General features: G+C 39.0%; 1 protein-coding gene across 2 annotated transcripts in view; it reads right to left on the bottom strand.

Moving 5' to 3' along the window:
* C1H1orf21 (chromosome 1 C1orf21 homolog) overlaps nt 1-23731 on the bottom strand; it is a 248253-nt gene that overhangs the window by 27867 nt on the left and 196655 nt on the right. For both annotated transcript variants that reach the window (XM_025400666.1, XM_025400662.1), the window contains 2 exons: nt 10417-10493; nt 3067-3127 (listed from right to left, as the gene is read on the bottom strand). In XM_025400666.1, coding sequence (XP_025256451.1) covers nt 3067-3127; nt 10417-10493 — 138 coding nt within the window. The remainder of the gene's footprint in view (nt 1-3066; nt 3128-10416; nt 10494-23731) is intronic.

The following is a 23731-nucleotide window of genomic DNA, read 5'->3' on the forward strand; positions in this document are numbered from 1 at the left end:
AAAAAAAAAAAAAAAAAAAAAAAAAAAAAAAAATGAAACCACCTTTCAGTCCTGTTTCTATATACTAATGGGGCTTTTACATCTATTTTGAGGAAGACAGAGCAGAAATTTGTTTTTTGGTATCCAACGACAAATTAGTTTAGAAGGCAAATTCAACCCATGCCCTAAAGACATCCAATAAATGTGAAGGCGGCAGCAAGGAAGGGCATGTTTACATTTCCATAGGTTTAGTCAATTTTGTTTCTTATTAATTTAAGGGAGAAATAAAGAATTACTGGACATTTCTGGGAGATGAAATCTTAAAACTCAAGATCTCTCAGCATGACTCAATCTCTCAACATGAAGCTGTAGGTGAGTTTAATCTTCTTTCTGTTTTTAAACAACTCTGTAAAATCTAAATAGATTTGACTTGCATTTATGGTTGTCCTCATGCTAGCCTGGATCACATAAATATTTAGCAACGGTAAATGCCCAGGAAAACAATTTGGAAGAAATTTGGAAGAATCCAGCTTTCAATTTTGGTTATATAAACTATGGCAAAGATTACATTAAGCAAACACACATATTAAGGAGGGGTATTTTAATTTTTGGAGGCTTAATGTTTAAATGACATATAAGATAGCATATTCAAAATATTTGGAAGGATGAGCTTTAAGAGAGGAGAGGAAGGAAAGCATGGCTCAGAGAGGATAGAAAATTGCCTGTAAGAATCTACAGCTGGGTACATGTCATGGCTGAGATAGGAGCTCTTCTTCAAATGTAAATGTATTCAATAGTGGAAACTGTGTTTATGCTGAATCTACTAATGCTCCTTTGTCCAGGGAAGCTTCCATCCAATAAATGATCAAGTTATCAACTTCATTTTCCTTGTAGCACAATCATACTCTACATTATGGATACAAAAGCAAAAGGGGCTCTCAGATTTCAGGTGGGAGCAATGAACTTCAATGTTAAGTAAAAGGAGATAGAATTTCAATTACCAAAACACACTGGGCCGGGCACGGTGGCTCAACATCCATAATCCCAGCACTTTGGGAGGCCAAGGCGGGTGGATCACCTGACATCAGGAGTTCGAGACCAGCCTGGCTGACACGGTGAAACCCTGTTTCTACTAAAAATATAAAAATTAGCTGGGCATGATGACACACACCTGTGATCCCAGCTATTCGGGAGGCTGAGGCAGGAGAATCGCTTGAACCTGGGAGGCAGAGGCTGCAGTGAGCCGAGTCTGCACCACTGCACTCCAGCCTGGGTGACAAAGTGAGACCTTGTCTCAAAAAAAAAACCCCACATTGGATATAGATTATATCACTTTAAGTGTTTGCAAATGTTGTTTAAAAAGATAACTTAAAATTCAGGTTTCAAGTTTTACCATCTACCCTTAACTGCTATGCAAATCTTTTTCTTGCCAAAAAGCTACTTGGGGAAGTCCAAATAAAGAAAGCAAGAAAAGATCTTCATCATTCCAGTGGGAAGAAAATACAGGTTGAATATTCCTTATCTGAAATGCCTGGGGCCAGAAGTGTTTTGAATTTTGAACGTTTCCGAATTTTGGAATATTTGTGCTATATATACTTACCAGTTGAACAACCCTAGTCCAGAAATCCAAAATGCTCTGAGCATCATGTCTGCACTCAAAAAGTTACAGATTTTGGGGCATTTTGGATCTCAGTTTAGGGACACTTAACCTGTATTTCTTTTTATGCTTCTCTTTACTAAAAAAGGTTACTGACAAATTGAACAGCTTTTGAACCAATATGTGAAACTTGGCAACTGTTCCTGGATGAAGTTTCCAACTTAAAAAGTCATCCATAAGCCACAATTTTACTGAAAATAAAAAATTACTATACTTTAATAAATATTTATTTATGCATATCCAAGGAATATTATAGATTTAACTCTCATTTTAATTCATTATCCATCTCTATTCTTCACATTGATGACCTTTACTGGTCTTTTAATGGTGGTTTAGAAGATTATACAATTATTCTCCCAGCAGGTCCACCTCAAAGTGGGATCTGCTGCTAAATAATACTAATGAATTTAAGATGTCCTTCATTATCTTCCATTGAATGATATACATCATAACTTAGGAATTCATAAATAAACACTAAAATAAAAGGGCGACACAAAGTAAAAAGAAATATAAATTAAAACTGAAAGATTTCAAAGGTAAAATCAGCCTGTCATGCTTTAACCATAGTGTGATATGTTCTGAACTTAGGATTTCACTCTTCTTTAGAATAAAAAAAGTATAATACTTGGATTTGTAACTCTAACATTTAAAATTCACCCCTTTGAAGAGATGAATTTAAATTCTATAAGTATGTAAACTCTTAATTATGACCATATCCCATACTTCATTCCACTGATTAGCGCATGGCACACTGAGATCAAAACTGTGGGTTCAATTTCCACACAGATCAACTTTGTATCTTACTGTCAATATAAATCCCCACACACTACCAGAGAAGCAACTTGGAGACAATGCTTTGGAATCAGATAGACCTGGGCTGGAATTCTAACTTGTCCACTATGAGTCTTGCAAATCTGAATAAATTACTCAAGCATTCTGAGTCTCAGTTTCCTTCTGTAAAATGTAGATAATACCTGTCGCAATACCATTATCTTGAGATAAGTATAAATTGAATTAGGTATAACATGCTTGCCAAGAATTCAGAGCAGTGCCACACATAGGCCCTCGAGAGGTTTCAGCAGGTACTATGGGCCCCCTTGCTGTAGGAAGTTAGTGCAGGGCACTGGGTGCAAAATGACACACAGTGGTCAGAATGCTCAGTCTAGGAAAAAAGACTGCTTATTGATTTCCAACTGACTTTACATACTTTAATAAGCAAGGACAGTCCTGGATCCTTGGAATCTCTATTACACATTAAACATTCTTACATGCACTTTATTTTGGAAGGGCAGTGACTTTTATTTAACTCTCCACTCAAACCTTCACAAAAATAGCTTTATGACATAGAAACAAGAATGTTATTGCCCTCACATATGAAGCCATTACTATCCTTCCCTTGAAACATGTAGGTTATTTATTTCACTTCTTACCTTTTCAATTTTTTCATCCAGCATTCTGAAGAATTCTTGTTGGCTTTCAGAGATGTGCATGCTGAAAAACAAAGGGTAGTTAAGTGCATATTTTAGTGTTTTGCTAAACCTGGTCTCCTCAAAGGAAAAATGCTGAGTCCCCAAACTTTGGGGAAGACATTTATTTATTGCAGACTTTTCCACTGAAATACTCTGAAGTCACATTAAGGATAAACAGTACAGTATTCCTGAAAATGTGTTTCATAATAGTCTATCAGTGCCTATGACTTAAAGGAAGACAATTTCCTTTCAATGTACAGATGCTATTTATAGTAATGTTACTGGGAGCTGCATGCCAAATTCTTTCTTCAGATACACATTTGTGATTTTAAAAAAAGCATGAGCAAGCAGCACATGGCACATTTCAACACTGTATTGAAAAGAAAAATAAAAAATAAAATGTATCCTAGTTATTGTATTGAAATATAATTTTACAGAGGTGGTCAGTATCAGCATGATCTCCGGCTGACTAGGGGTGTGGGCCAGTGGCAAACAAGCTGAGGATATACAGATGACCTGATATTACTCCTGAGCACGTTCTGCACTGGTGGCAGCAGATACACCTCTGAAAACACAATTCCACTGGAACATGGGAGGATGCATGTCTGAGTAGCACTTGCTCTGTGTTTCCTGTCCTATGACATTTAACAGCCTTCTTAGTGACACGGCTGACAAGGCTGGTGGGGACAAAACAAGATGGTAATGAGAGCAGGGATGAATTACAGATGGGAAGGGCATGGGGCAGTATAGGACTGAGTCTTAATGAGCCATGGTCTTAATGACAGTTGTTTCTACCTAGCAGATAGCTGTGGGTGTTCCAAGGAGGTGAAGGATGCTGGTTAAGAGAGGTTATCACACAGAGTTTCCTTTAGTTACTATCAGCGCCTACAGGTTATCCTGTCTGAGGAAGGGGGTTAGGGGTGAGCTCTGGAACGGCTTCTTCCCTTCATATCCAAGTGTGGCGAAGAGCCCATCGGACGCACCCTTTAGCATCATGCCTTATCCTTTAGGGGCCACAAGGAGGGGCACAAGTGACCTGAAACGCTCCAGGCCTCCTGACAGACAATGGGGCCTGAGGCTCAGAGGAGGTTCTCCCCTCTGTATAAAAGCAACATTAAAATCTGTGAGCAATGACATTAACTCGGCTACCAAAGGAAAACAATGATATATCTGATTCCCCTAATCGACTTTCATGGTTTACAAAGCACTTTCACATATATCATGTAATCTTACTGCCCTTTATCTGATCATTCAAATAAGGTAAACATTTTGTTTGGGAAACACACCGTCTCTTATTGCAGGTTTGAAAGGCAGAACAAAATCTGGGATGATGAGAGTACATTAAACTGTCTCCTCTCTGCAAGATATCGGACAGAAAAGTCAGTTTGCATAGCTGAGTTTTCCCAGGTTCCTCATGTTTTCACTGTCCCAAGCACCAAAACATTTTTTATTTGAGCCATGTTGGATACAAATCTTTCTAAATTTCATATTCTTATAATAGAGGATCTCTCTCATAAACATTTCTTTTTTTTTTTTTGAAATGGAGTCTCACACTTTCGCCCAGGCTGGAGTACAGTGGTGCGATCCCGGCTCACTGCAACTTCCGCCTCCCGGGTTCAAGCAATTCTCCTGCCTCAGCCTCCCGAGTAGTTGGGACTACGAGCGTGAGCCACTGCGTCCAGCTAATTTTTTGTATTTTTAGGAGAGATGAGGTTTCACCACGTTGGCCAGGCTAGTCTCGAACACCTGAACTCAGGTGATCCACTCACCTTGGCCTCCCAAAGTGCTGGGATAACAGGCATGAGTCACTGCGCCCAGCCAGATCTCTCTCTCTTAATATAGGTACCTGGATAGATAACCATATGTATATGTTGCCCCAGAAATGTTGCCCTAGAAAATATTCCAGAGACCTCATAAAAAACGGCATTTTTAGGATTTGACGTTCATTGTGGAAACTCACTGGTTGGAATTTTTAGCATATATTGCCTTGAATATAGCAGGAGGGCAAAAAATATTTCTTAATTAATTGACAGAGTCCCCCTGTTTAAGTTCATGTGATTCATGACCCCTTGCTGAAGCAGCAGAGTTTGTCAGCATGGGCGATGTGCAGGGCCTGAGTCCTCATCTATAAAACCAGGGCTGGTCACTGAGGTCCCTTCTACTGTCTATGATTGTCACTAACTTCCATTAGCTCCTTTATTTAAATACCACAACATGAAAACTGTGACATTTGGTCAGTACTCATACATATGCACACGAGAGGTACAAGAGGGGCCATTTTTAAACAAAAGTAACTCTGCAAATGTATCTGCCACCTCTGTGATCAAGAATGCCCTTATCACAGGGTCGGGATCCCTATCAGGAGCTTGAGACCAAAAGTGGTGGCTAAGGACCTCGGGATGCTTAACCTCGGGAAAGCAACCACAAAACTCTCAGTGATTTCAGTTTTGTGTCGTCCCATGATATAGAAATGCTCCTGTGTTTTCTTTGTCTAAGAACATTAGAACATGCCTGCCTGCCTGTGCCACATTTTATAACTCATGAAGAAGAGTCACACACCAGACTGAGTCACTCTCTTGGCATCTTGAAGTACAGTGCATGGGTTGTGTTAGAAAAGACTGAATGGAAGGGAGGCTTTGTTACTGTCAAAGCCTGATGCGCCAGACAGGCTCCTCTAGATAACCTGCATTGTCACTGGAAGTGTGTCAGACATTGCCGGGGGAGCAAATGCCCACACGGGTCACCTGTGCATCGTCTCAGATACGGTGTCATCTGAAAGCATGAGGCCTTACTCTGCTGTTCTCCATGGGATTGTTTCAGAGAGAAGAAGAGAAATCTCTTCAATGAGACAGAATTTTTATTCTGATGAAATAAAAATTTCGCCGTATCAACTGATTACCGTCTAGATAAACATGGGTCCCCTCTTCCCATGTGGAAGAAACTTATCCACACAGTGGCATGAATACGTGTTTACCTTCAAGAGTACAAACTGCACTGTGGAAAACAGTCCCTGCATAACGACTTGATTCTAAAATCCTTTCTGATGTACAATTTGATGATTTTGAGTGGGGGAGATGAGGAGGAAGAGCTCACTGGCTTTTCTACCTTTTTTCAAGATATTAGAAAGGGATCACTGAATTGTTTATGACTTAAGTTTATAAAGGATGAATAATTGATTCTAAGATTCACTTACAAAAGATTCATTGGCATTCACTTACAAAAGCCAGCACATTGGTACCTGACTTAACCAATAAGGCTCAACAATTTTAGTAATCCCTATTTCTCTCCAGTAACTCAAACTCAACCTTGGAAAACTCAATGCACCACTGGGGCACTCCCTGTGGCACTTAGTGCTGGTAAAGCTCTTGTGAGTTAACTCTGCACCCTCAAACACTCTTCTTCCTGAGACTTCTCAGCTTCATGGGACTAGGGATGACAATAGGATGGCATCTTAATGCAAAGTAAACAGATTGATGAATGACGGGCAAAATGGGTTTTAGAGTTAAAAGATTTGGGGCTTTCACTTTCGGTGTCTTAAAAAAGTAAAATCTACAAATGATAAAAAGCTAAGCACAAAAGTATGAGGAGGCAAAGTCCTAATTCCCTAATACCTCGCCCGTGAAGCATGGCAGAATAAGCCACCCTAAAATACGCCCACTTTGGCATAAGGACTATTTTGAGCTAAAGGTAACTGAAAGCAGCAGGTGCAGGAGGGGAATTCTGACCTCCTCTTTTCTTCCTGAAAGGAGGAGATGAAACTCCCATGTGAACAGGGAGGAGGAAAGAAACATTCTCATCACCAGAGACAGGGAGTCAAGGCCAAGAGAATTCTGTACTAAGAGACTTTGTTAAAATAATTCTTTTCTTCCTTTAGTCTCCCCACATATTTCAGGTGCTTTTCCACAACCGTCTCTGTTTGTTCAACCTAGTATACAAATATGTGGGTTTTGTCACTTCTTGGGTCCTCATTTTTTTATAGGGGCTCCCATGTATATGTAGAAATTGATATTTTTTCTCCTGTTACATCTGTCTCATGTCAATTTAACTCTCAGGCCCAGCGAGAAACCCTGAGAGGGTCGGGGTATAGTTCCGCCTCCCCTGCAAAAATGAAATGCAATTACCAGGTGGGTCCCTGGTAAATCTTAGCCTGAACACAGTTTTTCCTTCATAATCATCATTTTTCAACTGGACCTCAGAGAAGCAGATTCCTTCTAACCCTCATTCTGTGACAGACCCCTACTAGTAGTTCATGCACAGCTCACTTTTATTTATGTTGTTATTTTGTTTTTTAATAGTAGTATAATAAACACCTGTGAAACCAAAATAAAAAACAAAAGCGAGGACCTTGACAACCACCCATAGCTGACTCCATGTGAGCTCCCATCCGTGTGTGTGTTCCCACAACCCAATGTAACTATCACTCCCTCACTTTGCTTTTACATAGTTTTAATGCATCTCTTTGTGTGCCTTTAAAAGACAGACTATTTTCAGTTGTTTTCAACTTTACAGAGTGCATCATGTTCTATGTAATTTTTCAGGACTTACTCTTTTCCTGTAATATTAGACTGCTAGGGCCCATCCAGTATTGTGCATTGCTGCTGTGCATTTGTTTGAACCGCTGACTAATATCCCATTGTGTGACTATAGTGTAGTGGATTGACGCAGACTCCTGTTAAAGGCATTTGGGTTGTTTCTGATATTTAAGGCATTTTTACCAAGTGCCAGACAATGCCACAAGCAGTGGGCATACCCTATTTCATTTGTTCTCCAGCCCCACAAGACAAGATCTTTCACTTCCATTTCTCTCTGAGAAAACTGAAGCTCAAAGACAGTAGATCATTTGACTGATATCAAATGAAAGCATTAAATGAAGGTATGAGGATGACATGCCTTCAATGGTGGTATGAGGATGATCTGCCTTTATGGTATGGGACTCTCCTTCCACTTATGGGGAAAAAGAAGTCTCATCTTATTTTATGCATCAGTATAGTAAATTGATCCCGCATGTCAGCAAGTAGGAAAAGTAAAACTCTTCTCTTGGCCCTCCAGAAAGATTTCTTAATTGAATTCCAGGAATCCAATGTTCTGATTCACAGTTTGAAATACATACACATATGTATGTAATGTGTGTACACACACACACACACACACACACACACACACAAGCATACTGCTGTGGGGAAAACAGAATTTTCTCCTCTGAAAGCTTCAGCACAAGCCAGTCTGTGAAGCATGCTGCTTCAGGGTGTCAATGTTAAGTAAGTATTCTTTCAAACAGAAAAGAGAAATTCTCCTCCGTTCAATCTCTCTTTATAACTCTGAGATAAGGGAAGCATTTAAAAATAGCATTTTTCAGATATCCTGGACGATAAGGTGGTTTGGCTGTGTTATCAGATATCTGCTGTCCCCAAAGGCAGATAAAGTAGATGAAAGTAATCAGCAGTGAGGTGGGCTACGGAGGTTGTGGCCATAGCACAACATTTACCTGAGGGTGAAAACATCAGCCGCATCATTACACTGACATTGTAAATGGTAAGTGGATTTTAACATGTCCAGTTTTCTTTGAAAGTAAAAATTAAATGACAGAGCCCATTACCTACCCCCTGAGGTCTCCTAACCGCGACACCACAGTGGCCATAGCTGCGGTGATTCCACAGACACTGAGCCAGGGAAAAGTGATTATGTATTAGGTAATTTTTGTCACAATTTTCTGGAAGAATCAGAGATAACATACTTTCTTCTGCTTATGATTTTGATTTATGGGGCTATTGATACATATATGTAATAGTCAAATTTATTTTGGGGTAGGGGCGACTATGTCAAATGTACCAGTGTCATCGGTACTCTCAAGAAATTTGTCTCCATTTAAGTGAAACACCAACAGAGATTTGTAGCCTCTGGGACAACACAGCCTCTTTGAAGGAGAGGATAGCTTCAAAGTCATACAAAGTACATTTTATCATTAAGGTTAGAGTCAGTTCTAGAACAATCTAGAAAACTACTCGTTATTGTTTTTTAACTTTTGAACGTGCAATGACCTTTTAAATGAAACATTTAGGGATAGTCATCTGTTGGTAATCAACAATCATATTTTCAAGTTTCTACTATAAGTGGGAAAATGTATTAGGTACTCTACAGATCTTCATGTGATAAAATCTTTTTCTTCAAGTTAATTTTTTTTCTTTTCTTTTAAACTTTCCAATTGTGATACACCTAACACACAGAAGACATACAATGTTATTTGTACGTTTTTTTTTTTTTTTTTTTGCAAAATAACAATTGAACATTCATGTAATTACCAGCCAGATTAAGAAATAGAGCCTCTGGTTCCATTGTCTTCCATTTGGTCAGAAACAACTAATATTCTGAATTTAATGCCTTTTCATTTCCTTATATATCTTTATTGTTTTACCATATACTAATAAACAATATACGCCTTAGTTCTGCTTTTTTGACTTCATGTGAATGAAACCATATGTAGGCATGTACCACTGCTTACTCTACTGCCTCATCCTTACGAGATTCCTGCATCATGATGTGTGTACTTATAGTCACTCATTTTCACTGATTTATAGTATTCCCACAGTTTAGATGCCACAGTTTAGTTACCCATTATATTTTCAATGGACATTTGGGTTTTGCCTTTAAGAGCTTTAAGAGCTTCTTAATTTTAATACTGTCATATTAATTAATGATTTTCTTTAAGAACTACATCCTTTGTGTCTTATTCAAAATTCTTCCCCACCTCATGGTCATAGTGATAGTCTGTTTTCTTCAAACTGACCTACAAAGTCAGCTTTGTCATGTATTGTAGGTCTGTTTTCTTTATTCTGTTCTGTTACACCAACCCACACTTTCTCCATTACTAAAGCTTTATATTAGATCTTGATTATCTGGTAGGCAAAATGGAATTCACTCTGAAAACATTTTTAGCTTTAAAAACAATGCAGTTGTTCCTTGGTATCTGTGGGGGATTGGTTCCACAACCTCCCTGCAGATACCAAAATCTGCAGATGCTCAAATCCCTGATATAAAATGGTACAGTATTTGCATAACCCCCACACATCCTCCCATATACTCTAAATCATCTCTAGATTACTTATAATAACTAATGAAGTGCCTACACATCACTTCATTCACATGAATTCAACATAGTACTTGGTGTGCGGCAAGTTCACATTTTGTTTTTTGGAACTTTGTAGAATTACTATTTTTTGAATATTTTTGATCTATGGTTAGTTGAATCCACAGATGCAGAATCCATGGATATGGAAGGCCGACTACATAAGGAAAACAGAAACTAGAACTTACTTTGCTCTGGGTTGATGAACTAATCCCGGAACCTCTTTATTAGTTTTAAGTCTTACATTTGAGCTGGCACTTTTTTCCTGAAACACATAAACACACACATGTAAAAGACAGGATTAGAATCCACAATTAAACAAGTGTATGAGTTTTCATCACAGAAACGTTCAATCTGTTTGGGGCCCTATAGTATGGCTGGTTACCTCACAAGGGCAAAAAAGTCCTTGCAAAGATGACACACAGAACAGGTAAAACCTGCCAAACAGGGAGCATTGCTATGAAAAGAGAAATTAGCTTTATAACAACTGTCACTCTGTGTAGAAAACAATGTGCAGTTAATATTTAATTCTTTAACACTAATAGTAACGAATGAAAGAACAGAAGATCTAGTATCAAGAGAAACAAAACAGCAGCAATACAATCACAGCCTTTGTTCACTTGCTCAGGTTAACTGACTTCCGAGCAATTTATCTGTAAAAGACAACTGCACTTACTGAGATGTAAAGTTTGCTGAAGGCCCTAGCTGTGACAGGAATAGGAACATGACTAAAACCCACAACAAATGCTGAGATTGAATTCAGTTGAGTTAATACAATTCAATCCTAGCCTGTATTCAAGAAACAATTCTTTGGCTTTTAGCCCGACCTAATATCTTATTCCCAATAACTAGCCACATGGGAAGGAAATACTCTCAAATCTTAAATGCTAGTATATCAGTAAGGACATGATCTCAATGATACTACTGCTCTGTGTTTTTCAACATTATCTTAAAAAGATATTCAAGGTAATTTATAATTTGCTCAAGAAACATACCCCTGAAATGAAAGACCACTCTGAACCTATGTAACAGGTGACTATATACACTTGAGGAACTTGACGTAAGGCCACAATTAAAGACCAAGTCTAGAGTGAGGAATAAAAACTGCCATGGGCCGATGCAACATTCTCATCACATGCAGAGTGATGTGGGATGACACATAAAAAAGATGGTCCCCAAATGAGCTCTTTTTGAGGTCCTATTTCTCCTAGCACAGCAGAAGCCACCTAAGTCAGTGAAACTCCAATGACTTACATATTCTGGTTGTTTGTTATTAACCATCAAACATGAGCTTATGTGCCTATCATCAGTACTCCAAAAAAATATGTGATTTTGTTTGTGTTCTTTTAGGAAAAGAAACAATCATAAATTTCTTGCAGTCTATCTTACCTTCTTTACCTTATACTAACTTCAGAATGTTTTCATGAACATCTGAGAAGGATAAAACATATTGTTCTGTCTATTGACGTACGTCAGGGAATAGCAGATGAACACTCCTAATCTTTTACACAGCAGGTGGGAGAAATTAGAAAAACCCGAACGCACTCACATCAGAAGGTCAGGGCCCATGTCTTTTCTTTACCACATGGGGTAAGAGGCCTGGCACTTCATGGGAGGCACTCAGCAAATACTGGTGAATGAATGAATGATGTCAGCAAGTCATTCACTTTTTTTTAAAATTTAAAGGTAAAAATAGCTCAAATATAGTCTCTTTGTAGGACTGAAGACATAGGTTCTTTCCAAGTTGGTCCTTTTCTCCTTTAAATCTTAGGTTATCTTAGATTAAACACTGAAAATGTACAAGACCTTACCCTCTTTCTCTTTCACATAATTTCCACAACTCTTTGAGCTTAAAAGAAATGCACATTGCTGAGGCAGGAAAGTGACTTCTAATTCTAAAAATGCAAAGGATATACAGTGGCATACTATTTACATTCCATTTATTTAACTGTACCCTTGAAAATTATGTTGCCTCAGCAAGTCTTTCTTAAAAACCCATTCTGTGGTTGCTAAGTAAGGAACAATCTCCCCAAACAACAGAGGCTCAATGGACAAGCAGGACTGAGAACAAGCCGGCCCTCAGTAACGCATCACTCCCAGGAGTGTACTTCCAGGGCCGAAAGTGAGACAGAGAAAACAGGAGGAGAAGCAGTTTTGGATTTCCCATATAATTTCAAAAAAACTTTCTTCTACTATGTGTTTACAATGTGTTCGCTCAGTTTCACAAATTTTCACTCACCGAGACCAATAATAACCACTCACTGAGCACTTACTGTAAGTCAGGCATTATTCTAAGCACTTACACATATTAATTCATTTTAACATTCACAAATATTTCTACATATTAACTCATTTTTATGCCTATAATACCTCTCACAGATGGGTTCCATTATTATCCCCATTTTACAGATGAGGAAGCTGAGGCATACAGAGGTGAAGCACTTACCTGAGGCCATACAAGCAATAAGCAGTAGCACGGGGATTGGAACCCAAGCAGTGTGGCCCCAAACTCCATGCTATTCGCTACTAGGCCAGCATTTCTCAAACTTTTTACAGGCACATGTCACCATGCCTGGCTAATTTTTATACTTTTGTAGAGGTGGGGTTTCACCATGTTGGCCAGGCTGGTCTAGAGCTCCCTTACCTCACATAATCTGCCTGCCTTTTACCTACCAAGACCCTTTTACCTATCTCCAAATTTTGACACACTTCATTGTACAACATAAAAGAATCCCATTTGTTAAAATCACCATCAATCTCATCAGAAAACCATTGACAGAAGCTGTCAGGTAGTGAACGTAAGTTTTCCAAACTTCCAGATTTTGCTTAAAGTTTGAATTTTATCAATGGCAAGAGATACTGTCAGTTATTTTTCTTGAAGTGTCAGGCTCTCTTATTCTTTTCTAAGAAAATGATTTACCAAATACCAGGTCTGAATATCCATAATTTATCTGCCAGAGATACATATTTTTAAAATAGAGATGATGTCCCATAAAAAACAATTCCTAGTTCAGCTTTCAACTCAATAGACTACAGAGGTGCTTTTCTCCATGATAACCATCTAACTTGGACATGCAGAAGAAATGCTTTATGCCTACTTCCCATTTCATCACACAGGTTATTAAAAAGCTATGAATCCAAAGTCTCAGGATACAAAATCAATGTACAAAATCAATGTAAACCGTGGCCGGGCACAGTGGCTCATGCTTGTAATCCTAGCACTTTGGGAGGCCGAGGCAGGCAGATTACGTGAGGTAAGGGAGCTCTAGACCAGCCTGGCCAACAGGGTGAAACCCCATCTCTACAAAAATATAAAAAATTAGCCAGGCATGGTGACATGTGCCTGTAATCCCAGGTACTCAGGAGGCTAAGGCAGGAGGATCGATCATGACCTGCACTCCAGCCTGGGCAACAGAGCAAGACTCTGTCTAAAAAATAAATAAATAAAAATAAAAAAACCAAAAATCACTAGCACTCCTATACACCAACAACAGTCATGCCAAAAGCTATTAGGAATGCAGTCCCATTCACAACACACACACACACACACACACACACACAAAATACCTAGGAATACATGTAAGCAGGGAGGCAAAAGATCTCTATGAGAACTACAAAACACTGCTCAAAGAAATGAGAGATAATACAAGTGGAAAAAACATTCCACGCTTATGGAGAGGAAGAATCAATATTGTTAAAAAGGCCATACTACCCAAAGCAATTTACAGATTCAATGCTATTTCTACTAAACTACCAATGTCTTCACAGAACTAGAAAAAAACTATTTTAAAATTCATATGGAACAAAAAAAAGAGTCCAAATAGCCAAGGCTATCCTAAGGAAAAAGAACAAAGCTGGAGGCATCACGCTACCCAACTCTATGCTACAGGACTACAGCAACCAAAACAGCATGGTACTGGTACAAAAACAGACACATAGACCAATGGAACAAAATAGAGAACCCAGAAATAAGGCTGCACACTACAACTATCTGATCTTTGACAAACCCGACAATAACAAGCAATGAAGAAAGGATTCCCTATTCAATAAATGGTGCTGGAATAACTGGCTAACCATATGCAGAAGCTTGAAACTGGACCCCTTCCTTACGCAATATACAAAAGTGAACTCAAGATGGATTAAAGACTTAAATGTCAAACCCAAAACTATAAAAACCCTGGAAGACAACCTAGGCAATAGCATTCTGGACATAGGAATGGACAAAGATTTCATGACAAAGACACCAAAAACAACTGCAACAGGAGCAAAAATTGACAAATGGGATCTAATTAAACTAAAGAGCTTCTGCTCAGCAAAACAAAATGTAACAAAAAACAAAAAACTATCATCGGAGTGAACAGACAACCTACAGAATGGGAGAAAATTTTTGCAAACTATGCATTTGACAAGGTCTAATATCCAGCATCAATAAGGAACTTAAACAAATTTACAAGAAAAAATCCCCAAACAACCTCCATTAAAAAGTGGACAAAAGACATGAACAACACTTCTCAAAAGAAGACAGACATGCAGCCAACAATCATATGAAAAAAAGCTTAACATCACTGATCATTAGAGAAATGTAAATCAAAACTACAATGAGATACCATCTCATATCAGTCAGAATGGCTATTAAAAAGTTGAAAAATAACAGATGCTATTGAGGTTGTGGAGAAAAAGGAACACTTATACACTGTTGGTGGGAGTGTAAATTAATTCAACCATTGTGAAAGACAGTGTGGCATTCCTCAAAGATCTAAAAACAGAACTACCACTTGACCCAGTCATCCCATTACTGATTATATACCCAAAGGAACATAAATCGTTCTATCATAAAGACACATGCATGCACATGTGCATTGCAGCACTACTCATAATAGCAAAGACATGGAATCAACCCAAATGCCCATCAGTGGTAGACTGAATAAAGAAAATGTACGTATACACCATGGAGTACCATGTAGCCATAAAAAAGAATGAGGTCATGTCCTTTGCAGGAACATGGATGGAATTGGAGGCCATTATCCTTAGCAAACTAACAGAGGAACAAAAACCAAATATCGCATGTTCTCAATTATAAGTGGGAGCTAAATAATGAGAACACATGGACACATAGAGGGGAACATCACACACTGGGACCTATTAGAGGGTGGAAGGTGGGAGGTAGGAGAGGATCAGGAAAAGTAACTAATGGGTATTAGGCTTAATAACTGGGTGACGAAATAATCTGTACAACAAACCTCTATGACATGCATTTACCTATATAACAAACCTGCATGTGTACCCCTGAACTGAAAATAAAAGTTAAATAAAGGTGTGCATACAAGCCACAACATTTTATAAAACTAAATAGTTTTTACTGCTTCATTGAGGGCATTCTTAAGTAAAAACAGCGGTGGAGAATACAATGACTACTAATAAGGTTTGATGCCAATGCCTTGGTTTAGGCTAAGGCACCAGCAGTTTACCTTACTGTTGCCGTTGCAGCATCAGTGCATATGTTAACACCATGAAAAAGGCAAATAGCCTCTTAGTATCATTAGGAAAATGGCTTCAAGAATTCCCTGAGAAAGTCTCAGGGCCCCCCAGACCACACTTTGACCACAGCGCCTCTCTATTTCTTTTGCACAGAAAAGAACTATTAATTATTTAATTATGCTACGTGCCTTATTTTGAAAAACAAATATTTAACAGCCTTATGGGGGTAAAATTTACATTCTATAAAATCCCCCCACTATAACTACATGATTAAATGATTTTAGTAAATTTATAGAGCTATGCAGTCATCACCACAATCCAGTTTCAACAGAGTGCCATCATCCCAGAAAGCTTCTTTATCACCATTTACAGGTCATCTCTGCTCTCATTCATAATGCTGGGCAACCACAGATCTGCTTTCAGTCTCTAGAAATTTGCCTTTCCTAGATTCATATCATGAAATCACACAATATTTAGCCTTTTTGCCTAGCATTTTTCACTTGGCATAATGTTTTTGAGATTCATCCACATTGTAGCATATAATAGTATTTTACTTATTTTCATTGCTAAATAATATTCCAATGTATGGATACACCACATTTTGTTCATCTCCCCATCCCTTGATGGACACTGATACTGTGTTCAGTTTGTGGTTATTATGAATAGCAATGTTATGAACATTCGGATAGAAGTCTTTTTGTAGACATGTTTTCAAGTCTCTAAGGTAGATTCCTAGGAGTAGAACTGCTAGATTACATAGTTAGTTTATGTTTCATTATTTAAGACATTCCAAACTGTTTTCCAAGGTGGCTGCACCATTTTATATTCCCATCAACAATGCACAATGGCTGTCGTTTCTCCACATCTGCACCACCAACACTTGGCATTGTCTTTTCAACTATTGTCATTCTAGGTAGTGTGTAGTGGGATCTCATTGTGGGCTTTATTTATTTGAAAAACATGACTTTTTAAAGCTTGTTATATTGGTGTATCCTCCAGAAAATCCACCTTGGGAGCATGTGTATACTTACTGGTTGGCTGCATTTGCATAAAGAAGTCCGTTTTACATTTGTTTATAAACATTTAACTTCTACTTTGGGATTTGTTTGTTGGGAAAGCGTAGTTTTAAAGAGACCTGCGAAGAAGAAGAGGAAGAAGAGGAAGAGGAAGAAGAAGAAGAGGAAGGAAAAAGAAGAAGAAGAGGAAGGAAGCAGGAAGCAGGAAGGAACAGGAAGAAGAAGAGGAAGAAAGGAGAAGGAAGGAGAAGGAGAGGGAGAGGGAGAGGGAGGAGGAGGAGGAGGAGGAGAAGGAAGAAGAAGGAGGAGGAGGAGGAGGAGAAGGAGGAGGAGGAAAAAGAGGAGGAGGAGGAGGAGGAGGAGAAGGAGGAGAAGGAGAAGGAGGAGGAGGAGGAGGAGGAGGAGAAGGAGGAGAAGGAGAAGGAGGAGGAGGAGGAGGAGGAGAAGGAGGAGGAGGAGGAGGAGGAGGAGGAGAAGGAGAAGGAGAAGGAGGAGGAGGAGAAGGAGGAGAAGGAGGAGAAGCAGAAGGAGAAGGAGAAGGAGAAGGAGAAGAAGAAGAAGACGACGACAACAAACCAACAGGGCTGGAAGGAGGAGGAAGGAGAAAGTGGTGGGAGCAGTGAGACATGCGGTTCACTATCAGAAGCAGCTCAGATGGAGCAGACCCAGCAGAGGGGGCTGAGAGCCAGGCAATACCTGAGGTGCTCCAGAAATAAGAAAAGAGAATTAAATTGCGAGATGACAGATGAAGTAACTAAGACATTGTTTCTCTTAGCAAGAAAAAACTATTTTGATGGTATTTGACATTTGTGAACTAAGTACTCTCCTTAAAATAAACCGAGACCAACTGTGACTAAGATAAAGGCTTTTGACAGGGTCTCCACAGGCAGTTCGTTTTTCATCAGCCATCCACATTTGAATCAGAATCATCTGGGCTGTGTGTTAAAATAGAGTTTCCCAGGCCCCACTCAAGACATCTCAAGTGGGAGTCTGTGGAAGTGAAGCCCAGGAATCTGCATTTCAACAGTCTTAGGTTATTCTTCACTGAAAAAAGTTTGAAATTTCTATTTCAGAGGAAAGATCCTTTACACTTAGTATTTCCCCATTTGGCTCTCTATGGCGCCAGCTTTCAACCTAAGCCTTGGGGCTCTGTGAAGCTGCCTCAGGGTCGACAGGGAGACCCACCAGACCGGCAAAGTCTTTTAACTTTTTTATTATTAATATTTAGGGGCTCCATCAGTTGGGAAAAACATCCATTTCTCAAAAATGTTTGCAAACTGCTGTCAGGTAGTGACAGATTTATTTAAACAGCAAATCAAACAAGTTTTTCCTTTGCTTGGAGTAATTTTATTTCTTTATGAATAGAATATACTTGTCAGTGTCTAGAGTAAACTGATCACTCTCTTCTTAGTTTCTCTGATGCTGAAGACAGTCAAACTCACTGTACTTACGCTGTTGTCGCAAGCTTCCCATTCCCTTATTACCTTTGGTATCTCCCAAAGGGAAAGTGAGAATACCAAGAGGATCTTCTTTAAAACATTACTGGCCGGGCACAGTGGCTCATGTCTGTAATCCCAGCACTTTGGGAGGCCGAGGCAGGTGGATTACCTGAGGTCAGGAGTTTGAAACCAGCCTGGCCAACATGGTGAAACCCCATCTCTGCTAAAAATACAAAAATTAGCCAGGTGTGGTGGCGTGTTCCTGTAATCCCAGCTACTTGGGACACTGAGATAGGAGAATCTCTTGAAACTGGGAGGCAGAGGTCGCGGTGAGCTGAGATTGAACCATTGCACTCCAGTCTGGGCGACAGAGCAAGATTCCGTCTCCAAAAAAAAAAAAAAAAAAAAAAAAAAGAAAAGAAAAAAGAAAAAAAAGAAAAACCCAAAAGAAATTCCCTCAAACCTCACTTTCTTAATTCTGAAGGGAACGACACCCATGTTCAGGATGCCAATTGAAAGCACTGTCTGCAAACGAATGGAACTGCTTTTCTCCTATCACTTCTTTACCTTTTTTATCCCACTTAGTCTAAGAAAGCTGTTGTCCTGTAAGGTTCCCTTTGCAAATTGGTTCTGAATTGATAGTGTGGAGAGGAATCTCATTTTCCTTTCTGGGTCCAGCAATAGGAAGTCTGTCTTACAGAGAAATCTCAGGGGCCAGATGGATGCTGCAGGCCTAGAGAAAAGTAGTGAGGATTAGAGTGTCAGATTCTGGGATGGCTAATGAGTGCCCTACACAGAGAGGAGACACAAAAGAATTAAATTGGGACTCTCAAAGGGTGTGCTCTGCCCACAGACTGTGAGTGCGTGTGTGTACATTTGTACAACTGCGTTTCAGAAGCACATGAAAACCAGAAAAAATACTTTGACAACTAGAAGCAAGAGATTTGTGGGGAAGTACACACACATTTTAAAAATTTGGCTATAAAATAAATAATAATTCTAGCTTTGGGGGAGTAACCCATAGGATGTAATCCCATTTGATGTCTTATACTTCATTTCTCAAGCAGTATTAACATGAGATAGGACACTGTTTCCTTCAAATACAAAGGAATTTTATCTTGTCTTCTGAATGATGGTGATCAGAGAAGCCACCTTGACTCTCAGAATTTTGGGATGTTTACAAATGAAAAGGGCCAAGCTGCCAGATTCAACTATTAACTCGAGCCACCATTATCAATACAACTACCTAAAGTCAACACTTCCATTACAATTACCTGTCCACAGAGATTACTGGAGTTATTAGTATTTTGTTACAATTATTTAGTAGTAATAAAATCGGCATGTAAAGTCTCAGCCTTTTGGAAGTCATTTTTCTATAGATTAAAATATAGTCACGTATCTCATTTTATATCAAACAAACATGAAGTGGGGCAAATCAGTTTTAAAGCACCTAGCATTTTTCACAAAGTTGCTTTTCAAGGTAGACTGCAAACATTTACAATCTTAAGAAAGTAAACAGAGTTGTAAAAAATTGCTCAGAACAGATTTAATTGCACACCAACAAATTTTTTTAAAAGTCATTAAGTCACCATGTCAAAAATTAAAATAAACAAGCTATGATATAAATTCCACTGGGAATTATAACTTAAGGCTGTTTCGAAAAGATAATGTATCTCCAAGTTTTTCAAAAAAGTATTATATACACACACAGAAAATCAACGAACTTGGAAGAACCACATTCAATTTTTATCCAGAGTGTTTTTATCAGTCAGGATAGGGTAGGTTATGCTATAGTAAAAAATGACCCCCAGTATTATTATTCTTATTATTATTGTTTGGATACAGGGTCTCCCTCTGTCACTCGGCTGGAGTGCAGTGGCATGATCTCGGCTCACTGCAACTTCCGCCTCCCAGGTTTAAGCGATTCTCCTGCCTCAGCCTCCTCCTGAGTGGCTGGGATTACAGGCGCATGCCACCATGCCTGGCTAATGTTTGTATTTTTAGTAGAGACGGGGTTTCACCATATTGGTCAGGCTGGTCTGGAACTCCCAACCTCAGGTGATCCACCTGCCTTGGCCTCCCAAAGTGCTGGGATTACAGGCATGAACCACCGCGCCTAGCGCGCCCAGATAAATAAATATTAATTATTTATCTCCTGCACACGCTACATGACCAGCACAGGCTGCAGGATGGCTCTGCTTAATATAACCACTCAGCGACTTGGGTTAATGGAGGCCCCATGTCAACAGGTGCTTTTATAATCACCATGGCTGGAGTTCAGCAAGGGTTACATGTTCCTTCTTACTTGGACAAAGCATACCACAGGACCACATCTAAATTCAAGAGAGTGGGAAAAAAAAAGGGGGTTTTCAAAAAGTTCATGGAAAATGTGTATTATGAAAAACTTATGCATGGACTTCAAATTTTTTTCCACCAAGATAAATTCGTACTGACTAGTTATAACACGTTTGAACAGAATCTAGTTCAAGGCACTAAAAAGGATAAGATATCAATTTGAAAACAGCCCCTATCAGAGCAATATGAATTTTACTAAAACTGAAGCAAGAACAAACAACAAATTTATGGTGAAGCTTAAGTGGAAGAATGGTGAAATAATTGATGCTTGATGAAAAGTTTATGGGGACAATGCCCCAAAGAAATCAGCAGGTTACAAGTGGATAATTCATATTAAGAAGGGATGAGATGATGTTGAAGATGAAGCCCACAGGGGCAGACCATCCACATTAATTTGCAAGGAAAAAATCAATCTCGTTCATGCCCTATTTGAGGAGGACCAATGATTAACAGCAGAAACAATGGTCAACATCATAGACATCTCAATTGGTTCAGCTTATGTAAGTTTGACCGAAAAATTCAAGTTGAGTAGACTTTCCATTCAATGGGTGCCAAAACTGTTGCACCCAGATTAGCTGCAGACAAGAGCAGAGCTCTCAATGAAAACTTCAAATAAGTGGGATCAAGAACCTGATCCCCATTTCCCCAAAGGATTGTAACAGGAGATGAAACATGGTTTTGCCAGTACAATCCTGAAGACAAAGCACAAAGTGATGGCTACCAAGAGGAGGAAGTGGTCTACATAAAGCAAAAGTGAACCAGTCAAGAGTCAAGGTCATGGCAAAAAGTTTTAGGGATGTTCAAGACATTTTGCTTGTTGACTTTCTGGAAGGCCACAGAATGATAACACCTGATTATTAGGAGAGTGTTTTGAGAAAGTTAGCCAATGCTTTTGGAGAAAAATGCCCCAGAAAGCTTCACTGGAGAGTCCTTCTCCACCATGACAAGGCTCCTGCTCATTCCCCTCATCAAGCAAGGGCAATTTTGCAAGGGTTTTGATAGGAAATCATTAGGCATCCACCATACAGTCCTGATTTAGCTCCTTCTGACTTTTTGTTTCCTAATCTTAAAAAATCTTTCACACAAGGAGTAATCTCTATTTTAAGAAAATCTTGGGCTGGGCACAGTGGCTCATGCCTGTAATCCCAGCACTTTGGCAGGCCGAGGCAGGTGAATAACGAGGTCAGGAGTTCCAGCCCAGCCTGACCAACATGGTGAAACCCCGCCTCTACTAAAAATACAAAAATTAGCCAGATGTGATGGCACATGCCTGTAATCCCAGCTACTCGGGAGACTGAGGCAGGAGAATCACTTGAATCCTGGAGGTGGAGGCTGCAGTGAGCCAAGATCATGCCACCTCCAGCCTAGGTGACAAGAGCAAAACTCTGTCTTAAAAAAACAAAAATTTAAAAAAAGAAAAAAAAAAGAAAATATTGATGGGATGCTGAGGTGGGAGGATTGCTTGAGCTCAGGAGTTCAAGACCAGACTGGGCAACACGGTGAGACCTTGTCTCTTAAAAACAAACAAACAAACACCCAGCTTATATTAAAAAAAAAAAAAAATCTTTAGCTCAGGTGCAGTAGTTCATGCCTATAATCCTGGCACTTCGGGAGGCTAAGGCAGGCAGATCACTTGAGGCCAGGAGTTTGAGACCAGCCTGGCCAACATGGTGAAACCCCATCTCTAGTAAAAAAAAAAAAAAAAAAAAAAAAAGAAAAGAAAAAAATTAGCCAGGCATGGTTGTGCACTCCTGTAGTCCCAGCTACTCAAGAGGCTGAGGCACAAGAATTGTTTGAATCCAGGAGGTAGAGGTTGCAATGAGCCAAGATGGTGTCAATGCACTCCAGCCTGGGCAATGGAGTGACTCTGTCTCAAAAAACAAACAAACAAACAAACAATCTTTAAAGGGCACCCATTTTTATTTAGCTAACATGTTAAAAAAACAAAAAAAAAATGTGGCACATATACACCATGGAATACTATGCAGCCATAAAAAAGGATGGGTTCAGGTCCTCTGTAGGGACATGGATGCAGCTGGAAACCATCATTCTCAGCAAACTATCGCAAGAACAGAAAACCAAACACTACATGTTCTCACTCATAGGTGGGAATTGAACAATGAGATCACTTGGACACAGGAAGGGGAGCATCACACACCGGGCCCTATTGTGGGGAGGGGGTAGGGGGAAGGGATAGCATTAGGAGATATACCTAATGTAAATGATGAGTTAACGGTTGCAGCACACCAACATGGCACATGTATATATATGTAACAAACCTGCACGTTGTGCACATGTACCCTAGAACTTAAAGATAATAATAATAATAAAAAGAATTAAATAGGTAACTTGAATAAGTGTTAAGATTAAATAATATATATACATTTTATAATTTATAAAAAAAACAAAAACAAAAACAAAAAACAAAAAAGCCTGCATTGATATGGTTAAATTCCCAAGACCCTCAGTTCTTTTTTTTTTTTTTTAACCTTCACAAGAGGATGGATGCCAAGTCCTCAGTTCTTTAGGGATGGACTAAATGACAGATATAATTGCTTAGAAAACTGTCTCAAATGTGACAGAGCTTATGTTGAGAAAGTTGAGAAAGTTTATATTTTTATTTTTTAATTCCATTTTACCATGAATTTTTTGAAGCCCCTTTATACAATCCTACTCTTGTGCTTGGAAGGAGGAGAATTGGAATATTTATGAATAACTTTAATAACTACCATAATGCTAATTAATAAAATATGAATGTACTCTTGAACACAGAACTATCTAACTATCTAAGATTAATCATAGAGGTCTCCTCTTCTTAGTAGTCTGATATGCAACTCTGTCAAGTATCTTATTTGTTACGAACATATGTGCATTTCACAGAAATATAGAAAAAGCTATATTGATAATTTAAACTGGGCCAAAATGCCACTTGGAGCTTAAACTTCAAAACAAACTAAAAGTACTTGATTAGCTTACTGTAGTGGAACAGGACTAGTCAATTATGCTAAATGTCACTTAGACACAATAAAATAGAAGAGAGACAAAAATCTGTGGTTTATACCCCAGAAAGTTGCATACATACAACCCTGCCTTGTTTTCTCCATTTCTCATTTCTCCTCTCCGATTATCAAATGAGACAAAACACATGTGAATGGGAATCACATTCACCGTGATTCAAAATAAGACCAAAGATCTTAGGAATTCAACTATTAACT

Source organism: Theropithecus gelada, chromosome 1 (genome assembly GCF_003255815.1).
Source record: "Theropithecus gelada isolate Dixy chromosome 1, Tgel_1.0, whole genome shotgun sequence".
In the NCBI taxonomy this organism is placed as follows: domain Eukaryota; kingdom Metazoa; phylum Chordata; class Mammalia; order Primates; family Cercopithecidae; genus Theropithecus; species Theropithecus gelada.